This window comes from Hydra vulgaris, chromosome 13, assembly GCF_038396675.1.
Source record: "Hydra vulgaris chromosome 13, alternate assembly HydraT2T_AEP".
Taxonomy (NCBI): Eukaryota; Metazoa; Cnidaria; class Hydrozoa; order Anthoathecata; family Hydridae; genus Hydra; species Hydra vulgaris.
The window spans coordinates 21,878,790-21,897,500 of record NC_088932.1 but is presented as its reverse complement, the minus strand read 5'-3'; the positions used below and the strand labels follow the sequence as shown (position 1 = coordinate 21,897,500).

Sequence of the window (18,711 nt, the reverse complement as noted above, 5' to 3'; positions counted from 1 at the left end):
GCGATGATTGGAGGCTGGGAACAAAAAAGCCCCAAAATTTTCGCCCCCCTGCCCCAAACGTGAGAGCAACAAGTTGATGAAATATTTTTTGTATTATTCTTAACTAGACTTATATTCATCGATAAATTTTAAGTTTCATAGTATTATCTATTAGCGTTTAAAAATTATTAACATATAAAATTTGCAACCCCCTCAAATTGAGGGGGGTTTAAACTTTATATGGTCATAATTTTTAAACGCTAAAATATTTTAAAATGAAATCTAAAGTTTATCGATGAATATAAGCCTAGTTAAGAATAGTACAAAAAATATTTCATCAACTTGTTGCTCTCACGTTTGGGGCAGGGGGGGCGAAAATTTTGGGGCTTTTTTGTTCCCAGCCTCCAATCATCGCAATTTTTTGTAAATCCTCATTATTTGATATAGGTATAAACATATAAATGTTTGAAGTTTGCTCCATGTCTGGAAGTTACCTATCTTGAACACCAAAAAATTCTTTCTACGCCTCTGTATATATATATATATATATATATATATATATATATATATATATATATATATATATATATATATATACGAAAAACAGTATGAAAAAATGTTTAAAAATATCTTAACTTGCAACGTGTGACTGGCAATACATTAGTGTTGTCCGTGTTTAACCGAGAAATGCAATCAGATCATTTTATGAAGTAAGTTTATGTTTATTCTACATTATTGTGTTATTAGGATATTAAACACAAATATTTTTTTAAATTTTATTTGGCTGAGGTAAGCAGGCCTTGTGAGAAAAAAAAATGCTTGAAAGGTTTTGAAGTTCCAAGTTTTATGTTTTTATTATTAGATCTTCATAATTGTTTATATTAATTATTATTTTTACTTTTATATTTTTGTTTTCTGTTTTATTTTGTATTCATGAATTTCAAAGTTATGTTCATTAAATTTTAAAAATGTCTGGATTTTATTCTGCATTTTTTTTTGTATACTTGTATTGTAACTTTATTAAATATTTTTATGAAGGATAAATTTTTTACTTGGTTACATATTATTAACTTATTATTAAGCTATTATTAAATTGATAAACATTTTTATTATTGAAGTTTATTATTGATTACAACAGTTTTATTATCGAAAGACCTCCAGGAATGTAAAGACTGGGTACTACTGTGAATAAAAAGTATAAGCAGCTACAAAAATGTATTTTAGGAATTATAATTAATTATAATTAGTATATTCAAACGACTATTTGAATATGTTACATTATATAAGTAACGAACTGAAGTGTTCACAAATTTTCTATTTTTACAGATTTGAATGTTTTATATTAATAATTTTTCATACAAGTGTTGGTGTATATCTTAAAAAACTTGTTTCTCTCATTTATATTCATTAATATCCATTTATATGTTGCATGTTCAAAAACAAAAACAGTTTGTAGTTTGTTTTTCAAAGTTGATAAACATCTGATACAAGGTATCAGATATACTTTGTATGAGGTTATAATAATCTGATACAAGGTATTAGATTATTAAAAACCTTGATGTTTGTGTTAAGGTTATCTAAGTAAAGCCATGATCCAAGCAGGGATGCGGAGTCCCAAAAGGACTCCGGATTTGTATGTCACAAAAAAATTACTTCAAGTATTATAAATTTCAAAATAAGTATCACAGATGTAAGGACTTGCAAGGCTGCTCAGTTTTATTGCTTTTTATTTAAAAATTTGGACTTTATTTATATCATTTCAAGATATTTTCATATAACCTTCATTAAAAGATAAGATATTCAAAATATGAAAATATTTTATTTCTATTAGTTTTAATGAATATTACCTGTTATAAAAATATCAATAAGATGACACCTTTCTTAATGTTATGCTTTTTTTTTTAATAAATTAAGATGTAGATGTATATAATAGTTTTATTGGTTTAAGGTTAAGTTATTATATTGGTTTAAGAATAAATTTTTCGATTGGTTTAAGATTAAGTTAAGGTTAGCTATTTAATCCACAATATATCTAAAGCTAGGCTGTTCAACAAGCTATGCAAACTATTGTGTGTATAGATTTATGAAATAGAATTTACAAATTAAATGAAAATAGAACATGTATGATAATTCATCGGACAGTAGTAATTTATTATTTTTTTTTTTTAGTTATTGGCAGGCTGTAGTTGTTTACTTTCCTGCAACAAAATCAAAAGAACCTTTAACTACAAACCAATTTAAAATAATTTTCATAGCAGCATTTTCTAAGAACAATTTTCCCTTAATTTTATTTACTAATTAGATTACTTATATTTCATAATTTCTTTAAATTATTTTTGGAGATTGATTAATTTTGGTGTTTTACAAAGTTCTAAGTTTAAAAAATTATTTTACATATAGATTTTTAGTTTTTCAATAATTAATTTTCATTCAGAAGTACAATTATAATTGTAGTGTGCAATTTTCGTAATATTTTTTCTGCAAGTATCAATTTGTTATTATGTTATCAATGTGAAAGTATAATTTCAAGACATAATTAAAACAATGAGGTACAATGAGGTACATAAACATACGCTTTGTTTTCTTAAAAATAAAATTTAAGTTTAGCTCAAAATGTCTGTGCCAATAGAAAACACTCGCAAAAACCTTTGATATTGATTGGTCTATTAAAATTTAACTGTTATTTTCACATGGTTTCCACTTACAATGACTGTAAGTGTGAAAATACACGCAAACAGGCAATCAGGAGATTTTGTACAAAAATTAACGCCGTGATATGATTTAACAGAACTTTTTTGAAAAAAATGTATTTAAAAAACTTATACTATTTGGTTCAAACACAAGCTATGTGTTATGTGAGATTTTTTCTTTCTTTAGGCTTTAATGCATTTAAGTTAAATTCGTTGCAATAATACTTAAGTAAATTATTTTTGTAAATATCAGTTTTTCAAATCAATATCATATCTCGTGACTTTAATTATTTTAACAATCATAGATTTCGTAAGCAAATCACATTGATCTGCCTACTAGAAGAAATGAGCAGTCGTAGCACAGCGGATAGTGCGCTTGCTTTAGAAGCTAGAGATCTTTGGTTCAACGCCACCTCTGCGCAAGTTTTATAAACATTGGTAAGGAAAGAGGCGTGAAATTCCTTTTAAATGTTCTTCCTCGGTGCTATGTGATAAGACCGTAAGGACTTCTTTGGGCACCTAAAGCAAATAAATAATAATAATAAAAATTTTAGTCTAAATTAAAAATGATGGTTAAGTAGTTATATTCAAGAGGCTACCTTTTTATTTCAAATATGCAATCTGAATCTATTTTTTATATTAGATAATCTGTAATGAATCTCGGCATAAAATAAAATAGCATATATTTAAATAAAAATAAATTTAAAAAAGTAGCATTCGTTGAAACAATAAAATCACTTAAGTTGTAAATAATATGAGTATATTTTTTTTTGCATAAAAAATTTACTCATGTTATTTACAGTTAGCTCACTAAAAATTAGAAAACTTAAAAAATCCTAAAGATACAATAACAAAATAATAATAATAAACGTGGAATAAAAAAATAATTTAATTTTTGAATAATGAGGCTTGTTTACTGCTTGTTGAAATTTTTTTTTTTTTGTGGTTACCAAGGTGCTCCAAGAAGTCCTTTAGGTCTCATCACAGGCTAGCACAAAAGCAATTATTTAGGAAATTCACGCTTCCTTACTTATCAAGATTGCAAATGTGGCAATATCTGCCATTGAATCCTGGATATCTTGATTCTAAAACTTGGCGCCACGGCTGCTCTAAGCTTTTTTTGTTGTTGTTGTTACTTGCTCTAGACATGTCTAAAATTGAAATGTTGTTTTATTTTTACATTAAATGTTCAATGCGTGCAAGCACACTGCGCTCGACCAACGTTAAAACAACATTGAAAGCAACATTGGGTCAACATCAAAACAGCGTTGGACCGATGTCAAAATATTGTTGGCTCAACTATCCAAAGTTAACCATCCAAACTAGCATACCAAATAGGTGGTGTGCTAGGTGGGATGGCTTATTATAAAATGTCCTTACCAATGCACGGCTGGAGTAAAAAAAGACCTAATGATGTCAAAAAATCATATTTTTTGACATCATTAGGCCTGCAAGGCGTCGACGTTTGTTTTTTGATGGCACAGTAATTTGTTAGTTTTTAAAGTTGACAAGTTATTTTATCGAGTGTGTCTATCGATAAGTAACATTATTTCTTAAACCACAATCTATAAGCTCTTTACTTCATTTAACAAAATCATTAAAAAACAAGTTGGTACTAAAAATACAGCAATTGTTTTCTATTAGAAAGTATGGGGTAACTTCATACACCATTTGTGGGGGGCTCTAAAACTGTAGAGTAGTACTCCAATGTGTCATAAACAATTCTAGAAATCCTTTCTTTTAATATTTACAGTCTATTTCAACAAGATTTATGTAAATATAATACTAGGAGATCCAATTTCGATACAAAGCCATTATTTAATGACGCTTAAGTATGACATTTAAAACGATTTATCTGAAATGATTTGGACCGTTTGGATCTGAAATGTGATTTGGACCTTTAAATGCATTATTTATAATCTTTATTTTTATAAAATTAACGAATCAATTAATAAATCATTTGATAAAAATAAACATATATAAGTATAAATTTAAAGTTTAAATAAAATAATTAATAAACACATATAGTTAATAAAAAGTTTTAGTGGTATAAAGAGGATGAATCAACTAACTTCAAGACAAAAAAAATTTTTTTACAAGAAAAGTTAAAATACTAATGAATTTAATTTTACTATTATCAATTATCTATTATTATTTATTATCAATTACTAATGCAATGATATTATGTATTCAGATTTTTTGGTGGTAAATGTTGTTACTTTTTGTTTTGTTTCTTTTTTGTTTGTCTTTTAAACATTTTAAGACTTTTAAACCTCCAGTTTTTTACTCCAGTTGCGCGATAGGACAAGGCCTGTTATAAAGTAAACCATGGTTCAATGCTATGAAATTTTTTTGAAAATAAACAAAATTTTCATTCGTAAACCAAATTTTTATCAAAAAAATGCAAGCATTTAACGAGAGCAAACGCGCTTTTAGCACTTAGGGAAATTATTTTATAAAAGTATATTTGTGGAATTATTTGATTTGTAAACAATAACTTTTTTTTTTTATAAAAAATCTTTTTCTATATTAATTATTCATATAATATTGTAGTAACATTTTTAGAAAGCAAAAAAGTATTTAAAACGATTCTTAGAGAATTCAAAAAGGAAGCTGAAGAAATGCCCCATAAGCCGTTGTTGATATTATTGACGTAAATATTAAATTATATATTAAAGACAAAGCCGTTATTGATATTATTGACGCAAATATTAAAATAATAAATGACATATTAGACAGAGTAGAGATCAAAGTAAAAAAAAAGTAGATAAAATTAAAAAACAACAACAAATTAATAGGAATGTAATTAAGAAAGTTCAAACTTTAACAAAAAACTAGTCGACAAAAGTATTTGTGAAAATAATGGATTTCAACAAACTTTACCTAACTCAAAACTTATGAACAAAAAACTTCGAAAATACAATACAATATAATTCTACCACTTAGAAACAAACTAAAATTGATGGAATACATGAAAGAAAGAATTATTGAGAGATAGTGAAGTAAAATTAAAACATTCTTTTTACAAATATTTGGTTGAAGTTAAGTGTTCTCACCTCACCTTACAAATATAAATATTATTATGGAAAAAGTGTTTTTCTTAAAGCCACTGATACCTTTATTAACACTGATACCTTCATTCTCAATGATTTCTATTCAAAAAATTCTTTGCAGAAGTAAAACAAAAGCGAATGAATGGTGAAAATGTTTTATTAAGGTATGACAAAATTATTTATCTTAAAAATACTAACTTAAAAAAAAATAATATTTATTTTAAAAATACTATTTTTAAATTCAACTTTCACAAACGACTTGCAAAGCACTCTTTTACTAATAATGCTTTAGTATTTTTTTTTTAATTATTTACTCGATATTGTTTGTGCCTGTAACTTTAAGTCTCTTTTTATTTTTAATTTTTATGAAACAAACTAATTTTCCTCAAAACTTCCAACCGCAATTTTCTTCGTAATAGTTTTTCTGGAGCGAACGCAGGCTTTTAACTTACTCCGTCAGCGTTTTAGTTTAAACTGCGTCTCGGTGCGGCCGTGGCGCAATGGTTAGAGTTCTGGCTCAGAATCCAAAGGTCCGAGGTCGAGACCGACACTAGCCCAATAAATAATATTAGTTATGAAGGGGGCGTGAACTTCCTTGTTAAATGCTCTTCCGCGGTGCTCTGTGATAAGACAGTAAGGACTTCGTGGAACTACCCAAAAAAAAAGAAGAAAAAAAAAAAGCCATAAACTATATTGGAAGTGACGTTACTATGCCCAATGTGCAAATAAAAAAATTTAATGTGGGGAGGGGGGGGCGTAACGATTTTATTTTTTTGCGATTACAATGGAGAAACTTATATCTTTGTCTTTATATAAGCACAATTTAAAACTAAGTTTTCCATCAGGTTGTTTCTAGTATTTTGATACGATCATTAAATATGGTAAAAATTAGGAAACAAATATGAACATTGAGTATTGTTCGTACTTGTTTCTTAAGAAAACAATAAGAACATTACTCGATTAATTTTGATTAATCGAGTAATGTTCTAACAGTCTGACTCGATTAATTTTGACTAGTTTAAAAAAAATAGATTACAAAGTTTGACATGCTGCTTTTTGTTTGAATTGGTAAAAAACTGCAGTTTTGTGTTGTATTTAAAAAATTTTCAGAACATTTTCAATAAAGTCATGCGTTGATTTTAAAGTTTAAAACCATTTTATATTGTACTTATCATAATCAGAGGCGATTTTTGGTGAGTGTGTGTAGGGAGAGGGGGTGATGTTCCACCCCTAAAAAAGGTAATTTTTAAGTTACAGTCGGCTTTTTTATAACTTTAGTCAGCTTTTTTACGTTTTTTTTGTTAAAGGAACATGTCGGTTTTTTAAAAGATTCAGACCCTCTTTTTATTCGTAGAATCGCCTCTGATCGTAATTTAACAAAATTTTAAAAAAGTTTAAAAATTTCCTTTTTTGAGAATACTAATGTTAAATTTTATTACAACTGAGTACATTACAACTAAGTACATTACAACTGCGTACATTACAGCTGCGTACATTACAACTGCGTACATTACAACTGAGTACATTACAACTGCGTACATTTCAACTGAGTACATTACTGAGTATATTTTAACTCATCAAATGCCAAATGCTTTAAGGTATAGCTAATACTTTAGGATTTATTTTCAAACGAACAAGATTGCTACTTTAAATAACGAGGAACAAATTAACTTGTCCAATTTTATCATAATGTGCCAAGTATGATTTACATTAGCAAAGTTTTGTTAAATAAATTTTGCATTCTCTGCAAAGCATAGTTTTCACTGAAAACTTTTTTTAAATTTCATTTTCTAATAAAAAATGTTAAAAAGGAAAATATTCAAATTAATTATTTTACTCCGTCACTTGCAGGGCTTGACGGGATTAAACGCCGCTTTTTGGTTTATATGACTTTTTTAAATTAAAACAGAAGATTTTTTATAAAATTTTTAATAGCAAAAAAAAAAGATATAAATAAAAGTGATCAGAATTTGAATCAATTTGAAAGTGTTTTTGCAAATTTAAAAAACTTTTAAAATTGTTAGAAGAAATAATGCAAGCAATATTTTATCAATTTCACAAAAACATGGACTACATTAAACAAACTGAATTCTTAATTTCCCCAATGGGCATAAGACGTGTTTAAGACATAAAGCAATTGTATTACAACGTTTTTCAAACGTCTAAAACATATCTTAAATGGAGAGGAAAATAAATTAGCGCAGTAATGGTAGAAGTAACGTAAACTGCATCTAGTTTTCGTTCACAAAATTTTTGAGTTTTATTTTAGAAATTGTGCTAAAAAAAAAATTGAAAAAATTGCTAAAATGATTTCAGCGTTTTGTACAACGGTAACAAAAAGTTTTACGTATTAAAAGTACAAACGAACAACAACAAAAAATTTTTATAATGCTGTTTTTAAGTACGGTTGATCCCGTTTCGAAAACCACCATTGGAGTAACAATAAACCCAGTAGCTCTAATGACCTCTCATAAATATTATAACTATACATGAAATTTTTAAATATATGTCAGAAAATAATTGGACATATCTATTTTTAAGAAAAGTTGAAAATCAATTTACCAATATTCTTAAAAGTATATATTCAAAAGTATATATATAATAAATTCAGAAAGATACACGAGCAATAAAAAATTAAATAGAAATCGTAGCTATAACAATTATATAAAATATTAATGATTAACTATCATGCTTAATTGGAAAAAAGGTATGATAGACTAGCTGGAGGGAGAATTTAGACGAAAATTGTTTAAAGTTGGGGTACGTTCCTAGTAGTATTTTAGCGCCAAGTCAAAATGACGCCTTGGCGTTTTAAAGGAAAAATTTAGAAATGTAGTTTGTAACTTTTAAAAGCTGTAATTCAAATTGATTACTGTCTTAAATGTTGACTGGATAAGTTTTTAACAACTATTCGAACTATCAAGAAGTCATCACAACAAAAATCAAAATCTATGTCAAGTAATCATTTTATGAATACCTCTACTACTTGTTTGATCCTTTTTTTTTACTTGGCCATTAGCTATAGGTTTGTTACGTTTTTAATGAACTTTTTTTACCAAACAAATTGCTATATTTTAAATATACAGGTATAAAATACGACCAATTCTTATCTAGACATTTATTAATTCAATTCTAATCTAGAAATTTTTTACTCGCTGTTCAAAAAGCACAACATAAAAAAATAAAAATAAACTCCAATTATTGTTTACGAATTTTTCTAAATTTCCATCTTTTATTTTCAATGCCTCAATTGCTTATGACGTTCTGAACAATATTATTTGATAGTTTTTAGTGAAATAATTTAAGTGAAATGTAATTATTTAACTTTAAATTATGATAATTATGCAGTAATTAATTAAAAATTATTACAAAGTCTTTTACTTGAAAATTGACGTATTTTTACTTCGTTCTAACTCCAGCTATATTGTAACTCATTGGAAAAATAAAAATAAAAATATAAATAAAAATATAAATTTTAATAATAATGCTAACAATATGAGATATGTGATTAGTGAGATTATTATCAAAGCATTTTTTTTTATCTAAGATTATAAACTAATTTTTTAACTGTGGTAAGAACATTTGCCTGGTTCTGTTACCATCAAATATAACAGCAACAAGACTATCATTGTTACTTTAAGTTGCCTAAAGAATAAAATTTGTTTGTTTAAATAAAAACTCAGCGCCAAGTTCAACAACTTCTCCAACATATTGTAGAAAAATGTTGGTTCACTAATCAATTGCAACCATGAAGTTTAGCAACGTATTTACTAATAAATAGCAGCTAAGTATTTTAATATACCTTGACTTACCAAGTCTACTGAAAAAATCATCCAATCAAACATTATATATCGACTTTTTTTTTTGAAATCAAACTTAAAAATGAGTAATAACAATCAATTACTTTATACATATAAAATAACACTAAACGCATTTGACAAAATTTGTCAAGTTATTATTTAATAATGAAAAAAATTATTGGAAAACAAAATAGCTCCGGTTTCCTGTCACAGATGATTAAAATTATAACATAAATTTAATACTAAATGCACTAGACAAAATTTTTAAATCATTATTTAATAATGAAGGGAATTATTAGAAAATAAAAGTGCAAAAATTTACCAAAAGCTCTTGACACGCCTAAAATTTATCAAATCAAAAACAATTTGTCACAATTATCAAACTAATCATCTTAGCCTGTCATTTGTAGAAAATCTTTTTTAGCCATATAAGAAACTAATTTTTGTCAAAAATTTAAAGGAGTATTACTAAGTATTATTGAGGATGTTACATTAACAATATAGGGTAAGTTAGGATAATATGATCACCTTTAGCGAAAATTGGAATAATTTCAAAAACAATTATGCTGGATCCAAATTTTTTGCTAATAAACAATTTTTAGGGATCCCACACATGATCTACTTACATATTTGAACACCCAAAATTTTTTCCTAAAAACACAGAGGTTTCAAAAGAGTAGCGTCCTCATACTACCCAGACCATTTGGTAATATGAGCACTTTAAATTAGCTCAAAAAAGTAAGATTAATTAAGTAAAAAAATACCAAACTGGCAATTAAAACTAATTTTTGGAATATAATGATTCATTATTAACAAAACTTATCATTAAAAGATCAAATTTTAAGCCACTTTTTGTTGAAACAATACTACTATGTTTTTCGCCAAAAAAAAAAAATTAGTTTATTATTTTTTGAATTTTACTAACTCAATCCTTTGAATAATAAAAACTCAAATTTTTTGAATTTAAATTACAGAAAAGTATTTAATCTTGTTAAAGTATTATAATATTTTACAATGTTTTGTTTTTATTTAAAAAGCAATTAAAACCACTGCTATTTTAGAACTTTAAACTAGATAATTTCAATGAAAAACACTGGGTAATTTGAGCATGCTCATATTACACAAAAATGGCATCTTTAAATAAAGTCAAAACTTAATGTTTCTATGCATTATTTTTTAAACAAAAATGGATTGGATTTTTAGCTAACACATTTTTCTTTATAAAAAAATAAATTTCATTATTTTAGCATCAAAATTTCGCGCCACAGATTTATTCATGCGTGATGACATTATTTTAACAACGAAAAAAATTTAACAGCGTTTTAATTAGACGATAGGCGCTAATTACTGCATGTAAATTTACGCTAATTGTACCTGAATTCTGTTATCACAACACAAATCGATTCAAAAAATACAAAACAATTTTAAATTCACTGCTTACATCTAAGAAATCTTTTTAGTATGCTCATATTAAGAAGGTGCTCATATTACCCTAATTTACCCAAACATAAAAAAACATCTACGTGGAATTTTCAAACTATTAAAAGGCTTTCCAAGACCATTAATACCATCATTGACTTAGTTTCCAGAGCTACAGCGTATAACTAGCAAAGAAGTTATTAAAGCATTGCTTAAATATTGAGAACATGGGTATCATATCATATCAACATAGTTTCAAATATATAGAATAAGATATCAACATGAACTCAAAGATTCTGATTTGACGCTCAAAATGTACGGCTACATAAAGTTGAGAACACTTTATGTTGGAATGTTTTACAGTTTTAGAAAGAGATTTAAAAAAAAATAAATGCGGTTTTTAATTTGTTTTTAATGGTTGCTATAATATCAAACTATTGGAAAGAGTGGTTCAATAAAACCGGAATTTTTGTTCAAGCATAAAAATTAAATTAGTTAATTTTTGTGCTTGAACAAAAATTAAGTAATTTAAAAACCTCTAAATAAGAGCTGTGAAATATATAGTAGGGGATGGTTGCGTAAGTTGAGCATGTTTTCAGTGTAATGTATTTTGCTCCCAAAAATTTTACAAAAAAATATATATTTTTTTAAGAATAATGATAACTTAATCTTTCCTCTCAAAGAATATCAATGAATTGGTGGAAAATAAATAAGCTTTATACCAAAAATTGCGTTATTTTCAACACACCCAATCATGTCATCTTAGGAAACCAGTTTCCTAAGATTAGCTTTTTTTAATAGAACTCAAAAAAACTCAAAATAACGAAAAAAGTAATCACACAAAAAATAAAATAAAATTTTATCTTCAAGGACTATACTTAAGTAAAAAGTAATTATCTCAACCATAAAAAACAAAAAAATAATAATAAGTCTTTTCTATCTCTAAAAAAGTTAACAATACAATTTTTTGAAAAAACTTTCTTTGGTATTTCAAGATTTTAAAAAAAAAAATCTTGAAATACAAAATAAAGCTCCGCGGAGAATAACTTTAGAAAAACGCGCCTTTCTTACTAAAAAGCCGCATCTCATATTGAGTGTCTAAAAACGTATCATCTTAAGCAACTTCACCAAGTACTATCATAATTTTAATAGCACGACAACAACTTATGTATTATCTCATTTAACCTATGGAATTAGCAGTAGATAAGCATAAAATATTGAGGATGTAATAAATTTTTGATGATCTTATTTCGTTCTGACGTAATTACAAAATATTGAATAATAAAAAATTAAAACGGGGATGGTAAATTTTTTTAACAGTAAAACAATCAAAGAATATTGACTATACAACCAAGAAATTAAAATAAATAACACCGTCAAACCTGTATGAATATTCTTAACCAAAAAAGTTCGCGAAAAAATCATTAGTCTACCTGTAAAAGAGGTTATACCATCTTAGGAACCTGCTCATTTTACGCTACCTTCCCGTATTTATAGTTTTAAGTATTTATATATAGTATATTATAATGAATTCTTAATATTCCAGTCAAAACATCCTAGTTTAGTTTTTTAGAACTACACGTAATTGATAAAGTTTAATGATTAAATTGTTCGGAAACTAACGAATTACATTTAAACACAGCATAAGCAAAGTAATAGAACGCTTAGTATTATTTATGTTTAACTGAAAATGAAACTTTGTACAACTATTTAGTTTTATTAAGGTTACAAAATTTGAACTTTTGAATTTTTTGACATTTTAGTTTAATGCATAAGATATATATTAAATTTATTATGATCATTAAATTTATAAACAACGGCACTCATGAACGGTTTTTGTCTTATATCTAAAAATGTAAATCATTAACTTTAAAATGATTTTAAATTCAATTCGTACAAAGCTAAATAATGAAGACACATTTGTTAGGTTTTTACAGGTCAAAAATACAGACATTTGTTACATTCTTGTGGGTTAAAAATGTAGACACTGTTAGATTCTTTCCGGGTTGAAAAGGAAGAAACGTTTGTTAGGTTCTTCTGGGTTAGTCATAAGATATTATTAATAAAAGTTTTGAAAACTTTCGAACGCAACAAATTTTTAGGCGATTTGTAAACATCGGTAACTAATGACCTTTGTGTTTAAACCCTTACTAGAAAAGATGAAAACTTTAAATTAATGGACGTTTACAAATTACCAAATATTTATTGCATCCAAAAGTTTGACTAATAAATAAAATTTGTTAATAATAAAATCTTAAAATTGGTTAAATAATATTTAAAAAAAAAACAACTGAAGCTATTTTTTTTAAATATATTTGGTTTAAAACTTATAAACTTACGTAATAAAATTTTTTAACGCAGGAATTTCAGTAAACTGTAACATTAATCATAAGCATAAAAATAGAAAATCCAGAATATTTTGAAAAAAAATATTTTGGATTTGTCACGCATTTACATTAATAAAATAAGCTTAAAATCCGGAGGCATACGAGAAGCCGAAAAAGACGATTAGAGCAGGTATTTGTGTTGATAAAACAGCTCAAAAAATATAATTTCTGTTTATAACACAAATTTTAATATAATTGATAATAGCTAGCGCGCTCGCAATTACATGCCAGGTCCAAGTTAATAAAACAAATTCATTACTGCATCATTTTAATGCATCATTATCATATGACATATGGATGTTATTTACTTAACAAAATGTATGACGTAATTATAAAAAATAACTTGTCAATTCTATTTATAGATGTTATTGTTGAGAAAATACGTAAAAACATTCGTTATGTTTGCAAGGAAGTTTAATTTAATTTTATTTTGGTTTCGTAATTTGTCGTATTTGAATTATAAAATTCTATCTGTATTTTTGTTGTTGTAAAAGTTTAACAATTAAAGTGGAAATTAAAAATAATATAAAAAAGGGAACATTTTTAAAAACTTTATAAATAATATCATAAGTTTAATTGTAAAACAAATAACGTTAACGACGTTTAGTTAAGTAACATTAACCGCAGTAAAATTTCTTTCTTCAAAAATGTCTGATAAAACCTTTTTATTCAAAAGCGACGATTACTAAACCAATATAATAATTAGTTACCATAAAATAATATCGTATTATATATAATTATATTATTGTAATATATTATTAAAATTTAATTAGATAATAAAATTAAACTAATTTTTAAAATTTTTCTTGATGTTGCTGTTTTAATATAACGTTACGTTTATATTACTTATTTGAATGATGACGCCGCAGTGATTTTTTAAAAGCTTTCATTCTGCAGTCCGACATTATCCTAAGTATTTTATGGCATTAAAGAATTATCGCTCAAGTGATTTTACCTTTATGTAGTTAGATAATGTAATTAGATGACCTATTGTTTACTTCAACCTTTTTTTATGACTTGTTTATTTTGATGTCCAGGAGGTCTGTGCGCCGTTTCTTTTTTGATTGATGAAAATAAGATGAATGAATTAACTATTGTTCGCTTCCAGTCTATTTCCTTTGACAATTTTCAATTATTTACGTTAGCTGCCGTCAAGAAATAAAAACAGAAACAAGTTTCGTTTTTTAATCGTTTTTTATTTTTCATTTGTAATTAGCTGCGCAGCAGATGCGTAATTAAATTAAACAGTTTTTAAAAACTGTTTTATTTAGCGTAATTACTTTTTTAAATTAATTTTTATTAGACACGTCTTAAGTTTAATTTTTATTTTATAAATGGTAGTTAAATATGTAATTGTTATAATTAAGATCTTTAAATTGTAAATATTGCATTTTGCATTCTCAATCGTTATTGACTTAGTTGAAACCTCGTAATAAGTAAAAAATATACACAAAAAGAGTTTTTATTTTAAAATTTTATTTTTGTGTGTAGTTCTTTTTTTCTTATATATATATATATATATATATATATATATATATATATATATATATATATATATATATATATATATATATATATATATATATATATATACATATATATATATATACATACATATAAATATATATATATACATATATATATATACATATATATGTATACATATATATGTATACATATATATATAAATATATATATACATATATATGTATACATATATATATATATATATATATATATATATATATATATATATATATATATATACACATATATGTATACATATATATATATATATATATATATATATATATATATATATATATATATATATATATATATATATATGTATATATACTATATATATATATGTATGTATATTATATTATATAATACATATATATATATATATACATATATATATATACATATATGTATACATATATATATACGTATATATATATATATATATATATATATATATATATATTGTATATATACTATATATATATATATATGTATGTATGTTATATATATACATATATATGTGTATACACTACATATATATGTATATATATTAATTATATATATATATATATATTTGTGTGTGTTTGTATAATATATATTATATTTATATAATATATATTATACTTATAAATTTTATACACTAAGTATTTAATATACATGTATTGTAAATGTATATTTTATATTAATTAAAAACACATATAAAATATACATTTACAATTATATATGCTTATTATTTATATTGTTTAGTACTATTATAAATATAATATATATATATATATATTTATATATATTATGTATATAAATATATATATATATATATATATATATATATATATATATATAATATTTAAAATAGTACTATACATATAATATAATAAGCATATATAATTGTAAATTTTTAATATATATAAGATATACATTTACAATATTAATACAAATATATAATATATAAAGTATATTATATTTATAATACATATAAAATATGCATTAACAATATATATATTTGTATTAATATATTATGTATGTATAATAAATGCAATATATTATATATTGTATATACATATATTTACAATATATGTATATACAATTTATAATATATTGGTTTCATATATTTATATATTTAAGTTTCTAACAGTCCAGTGTTTGACTCTACAGTTTATAAATAAAACATCTTTTAGCACTAAATATACCTAAATGTGAATAAAGTAAAAATTTTTTATTTAACTAACAAAATTTCAATATTTAAAGTTACAAATTACTTAAAAAACTAAAAGCCATTATTTTGGGGTGATAATTTTTTTAAGTAATTTATAAAAATAATATTTTCAATTAATGTGTAATTTTAAATATTTAAAAGTTTTATTTGGTATTTTGTTTTTTCGCTTTACTTACCTTTATATATATTTAGTGATAAAAGATGTTTTCTTATTTTATGTTTAGGTTATTAGTTAATTGCTAAAAATTAAAATGAAGAAGGATGAATTTGAAAGTTTATTAGTAACTGACAATTTTCATTTTACAAACGCCTTTCAAGTTTTAAATGAGATGCGAGTAAATGGAGAAATGTGTGATGTAATTTTATGCACTGATGACAGTCTACGGGTTCCAGCACACCGTGTTGTATTAAGTGCTTGTTCACCTTATTTTCGTGCTATGTTCAACACCAACTTTCTAGAGGCTCACCAATCTGTTATACATCTTAAAGACTTAGATGGTAATACTTTAGAAGACATCATAAGCTATTTTTACACCGGTAAATTGCGCATTAATTATGCCAATGTAGAAGGTGCCATAAAACTTGCAAAAGTATTCTATATTAATAATTTAATAAACAAATGCGAAATTTTTTTGAGAAGAAATATGTCACCTAAAAATTCACTTGGGTTAGAGGCATTTGCATTGCATTATTCTCTTTCAAACCTGAAAGATCATGCAACTCGTTACAGTTGTTGGTATTTTGATTTTATCAAAGATGAGGAAGAGTTTTGTTTACTTCCTTTTCAAAGTTTAAAGTGCTTGATTCAAAACGATTCCTTGAAAGCTACTTCTGAAGAATTTGTTTTAGAAGCTGTTATTAAGTGGTTATTTTTTGAGTATCAAAACAGGAAGAATTATATGCCAGAACTTTTACCATTTATTCGCTTTCCATTAATGAGCATGCAATACCTCGAGAACAGTCAAACCATAAAGCTTCTTGTTGATAACTTCTCGCTAGCCCAAGTATACATAAATGAAGCTCTTCAATACAAAAACTTTGGCATTTCTAAAAATTTGGGTACTGGAAAAGTGTGCTCTCCAAGAGCTGCTTCAGAGGATATCTATGTATTAGGAGGTTGGTCAAATGGACAAAAGTTAAAGTCTGTTCAGTGTTTTAATGTTGACACATTGAAATGGACACCAGTTCAAAATATGTCTGTGGCACATCTTACAAAAGAAGATTACTTCCGAGTGATTGTTTCTAATGATGAGCTGTATACTATTTGTGTTGGTAAAGTAATGAAATATGACCCTGTGGATGGTGTTTGGTGTAAAGTAGCCTCAGGACCTGAAATGCCATGTAAATGGTCAGGTATATGTGAGTGCAATGGAATTATTTATGTTATTGGAGGTAATAATATGAAAGAAAGTAAAAAGTTTAATACAGAAACATGTCAATGGAGCACTTTACCTGAGATGCATCAAGTAAGGTATTATAGCTTCTATTTAAGATTTTTATAGTTTAAATATATATATATATATATATATATATATATATATATATATATATATATATATATATATATATATATATATATATATATGTATATATATATATATATATATATATATATATATATATATATATATATATATATATATATATATATATATATATATATATATATATGTATATAGACACATACACATAAATATGTGTGTGTGTATATACATATCTATCAATAAAACTAATAATATTTTTTGCTTATTTATAAATAAAATAATATATTAGTGTAAAATGCTATATTTAAAATAATGATAAATCCTAGTTTAAAATGATTGCATTTTTAAATTTATTCTTTTAAACTTTAAAATTATTTTTTTGAAGGTTTTATCCTGGAGTTGCTGTTTTTAATGGAAAAGTATATGTAATCGGAGGATTAGATAATAATTGGAGCCCACAGAAGGCTTGTGAATGTTATGATCCAGCTGTTGATACATGGATAGATATTGCTAGAATGAAAACTCCTAGGTGGAGTTTGGGAGTAGCTGTATTAAACAAAAAAATATATGCTATTGGTGGCAGTCACAAAGATGAGCAGTTATCAAACTCAGTAGAAGTATATGATCCTCAACTTGGATATTGGGAGCGCTCAATAGCTACTTTAAATTATGGGCGACGCTGTCTTGGTGTTGCTGTTGTAAATAATTCAATTTATGTTGTTGGAGGTAGAATAGCAAATACAATAGAATGCTATAATCATGCCCTTAATGAATGGAAAGTAATTGGTTCAGTTCGTGCATGCTGCAATTTTGGTTGTGTTGCATTAAGAATTATATAAGAGCTATTATGTTTTTTTATGCAAGTTCGTGTCGAAGCTATTCTGAGCAACTTTTGTATTTTTTTTATTGTATCTTGCAATCATACTGCAAGTAAAATTTTTGTGTGATATTATTTAGAGCTTATAAGTTTTTACATTAAAAATTTATTTATTTTTTATGTTTATACTATTAAAATTGTTTTTTAATAACAATATTTTATATTTGGTGAAAGTATGGCCATTTAAAGTTTTGTATATATTTATTTGTATCTAATTAATTTAAGGAATTTTAATGTATAGTTTTAAAATAAAATTTTTTTGGTTTATATTACAATAAA

The 18,711-nt window shown here is 25.1% G+C and overlaps 1 protein-coding gene across 2 annotated transcripts; it reads left to right on the top strand.

Annotated features, from left to right (window-relative positions):
- Positions 1 to 5,813: 5,813 nt before the first annotated feature.
- On the top strand, positions 5,814 to 18,711 carry LOC100199081 (kelch-like protein 2). 2 transcript variants are annotated; one of them, XM_065816717.1, is made up of 3 exons: positions 5,814 to 5,886; positions 16,296 to 17,542; positions 17,941 to 18,711. In XM_065816717.1, the coding sequence occupies exons 2-3, from the start codon at positions 16,323 to 16,325 to the stop codon at positions 18,392 to 18,394; spliced, it is 1,674 nt and encodes a 557-aa protein (XP_065672789.1). In that variant the 5' UTR covers positions 5,814 to 5,886; positions 16,296 to 16,322; the 3' UTR covers positions 18,395 to 18,711. The 2 variants fall into 2 exon arrangements, with proteins under 2 accessions (XP_065672789.1, XP_065672788.1); XM_065816716.1 differs by lacking the exon at positions 5,814 to 5,886 and adding an exon at positions 13,435 to 13,458.

Excerpts from the sequence above, each read along its gene's own strand:
- LOC100199081 (XM_065816717.1), top strand. The coding sequence starts at position 16,323 with ATGAAGAAGGATGAATTTGAAAGTTTATTAGTAACTGACAATTTTCAT. Across the intron at positions 17,543-17,940 it reads CCTGAGATGCATCAAGTAAG|GTTTTATCCTGGAGTTGCTG; the intron begins GTATTATAGCTT and ends ATTTTTTTGAAG.